Source organism: Amblyraja radiata, chromosome 32, assembly GCF_010909765.2.
Source record: "Amblyraja radiata isolate CabotCenter1 chromosome 32, sAmbRad1.1.pri, whole genome shotgun sequence".
NCBI classification, from domain to species: domain Eukaryota; kingdom Metazoa; phylum Chordata; class Chondrichthyes; order Rajiformes; family Rajidae; genus Amblyraja; species Amblyraja radiata.
In genome coordinates, this window is record NC_045987.1 from 29,747,099 (window position 1) to 29,749,082 (window position 1,984).

General features: G+C 55.0%; 1 protein-coding gene across 1 annotated transcript; it reads right to left on the minus strand.

The window, feature by feature from the left end:
- Nucleotides 1–347: 347 nt before the first annotated feature.
- LOC116990856 (protein FAM110C-like) lies at nt 348–1,117 on the minus strand. Its single transcript, XM_033048917.1, has 2 exons — nt 641–1,117; nt 348–478 (listed from the first exon to the last, which is right to left on the minus strand). The coding sequence occupies exon 1, from the start codon at nt 1,086–1,088 to the stop codon at nt 720–722; it is 369 nt and encodes a 122-aa protein (XP_032904808.1). The 5' UTR covers nt 1,089–1,117; the 3' UTR covers nt 348–478; nt 641–719.
- Between the last annotated feature and the right edge of the window lie 867 nt (nt 1,118–1,984).

The window sequence follows — 1,984 nt, forward strand, 5'->3', positions numbered from 1 at the left end:
TTTTGAACTTTCCAAAATCCAGAGGTGACAGGGAGTCACCGCGCGTCACTACATGCGTCACCAAGCATCAGGCCGCGTCATGACCCGACCACGACGCAACAACCTCTTTTCAGGCTGTCGTCGAAAATGTCACCCAAATGGGACAGGCCTCTCACGCTGCGAAACATGAGGGCAAGGCTTTCGAAGACGGCGTCGGTGGCAAACTTCTCCCTGGGCAGGTTCTCGATCACCTCGGGTTCGAGTCCGCCGTGCTCTAAGAAACTGTCCAATTCAAGCCGGCTCAGGAGAGGCGGCAGCTGAGGTCGGAGCACGAGCGCCATAATCTGCCTTCACTAACTTGCCGCTTGAGCGGCTCCTTGGGGCGACCTGATGCTGCTTCTCGTGGCGCTGCTGGCGTGGTTACTTGTGCACCCTGGGATGCAGCTGGTGTGGCGACTGGTGCTTCCAGGGGCGCTGCTGGAGTGGTTACTTGTGCACCCTTGGGTGCTGCTGATGCAGTTACTTGTGCACCCTTGGGTGCTGCTGGTGTAGTTATTTGTGCACCCTGGGGTGTTGCTGGCGAGGCTGCTGTTTCTCCCTGGAGTGCTGCTCATGTGGTTACTTGAGAACGCTGGAATGCTGCTGGGGTGGTTACGTGCACCTTTGGGTGCTGCTGGTGTAGTTACTTGTGCACCCTGGGGTGTTGCTGGCGTGGCTGCTGTTTCTCCTTGGAGTGCTGCTCATGTGGTTACTTGTGAACCCTGGGGTGCTGCTGGTGTGGTTACTTGTGCACCCTGGGGTGCTGCAGCCTCTGTCCCCTCTGCTAATTCTCCCCCTTCCGATATTGATGCTCCTGTTGCCAGCCCCTGCTGCTTGTCGCCCCGGCTGCTAGAGCCGGGCAGCAGCCAACGGACCAGGCTGCCAGTGCCCTTGAAACTGCGGGCGCTGCTGGTGGCCGCCGCTCCTCGCATAAACTCACACTTCTGCCGGTACATGACCAGCGAGTCAGGCCTGAGCTGCCTCTTGGAGCTGGAGCGACGCACAATGTCAGGCAGGAGCCCCAGCTGCCCGCTCTGCTGGGGGCTGCCAGAGGCCAGGTAAGTCTTCATGCTGCTGCTGGCCCCACTGCCGCTGCCTTCCTCGGAGGTAAAGCTGCCCCAAATCATTGGGCTCCACTTTGCACCACCTCACCGTCTGGCTCTTCAAGTGCTTGGCCTTGTCGGCAGCCAGTTTCTCCACAGCGCTCTGCCGACCCTGCCTGTCCTCCTCCATTTGACTGCGGAGGTAGCCGGGACCCTGGGACATGAGCGGCAGAGAGATGCTCACCTCGGGCGGCATGCTTGCAGTGGGCACGATCTCGCTCGGCATCTTACTTTGATCCAACCAACGAGGACAAACACGTTTTCACATCCGCAAAGAAGGAAAGACCAGGACTTCCATGAGCAATGACAGGCTGTCTACAATTGCCTTAATCCACATTCACTATGACTTTGCCCATAACTTGGACAAAGTCGTGACTAGGTTTGCGCAGTTACATTCCTGGAAAATGAAACTGGAAAACACGATTTATGGCTAAATGGCAATATATGCAGGCGTGCCACGAGTGTCCATCGCCTGCATCACTACGCCAGGACTTCCATGAGCAATGACAGGCTGTCTGCACTCACCTTAATGCACATTCACTATGACTTTGCCCATGACTTGGACAAAGTGGTGAGTAGGTTTGCGCAGTTACATTCTCGGAAAACTGAATTATTTTGTGTTGAAGTTGATGTGATGTGAAGTTGTTAGGGCTGGAGGACCATTAAAGGTGCACTGCACACTAACACAGTCTAACAGTAACAGGCAATCAAATCAACACACAAAACATTTTCTAAAAAAAGGTTTTCTTTAAATTTGGTGCAAAAAGTTCCAAAATAAGGCTCAGAATGCACCAGAGAGCATCTAAAACCCCAAAGCTTTCAGGGCCCTTAAGCGGGCCCTGGAACCCAGAGGTGAGGTCCCT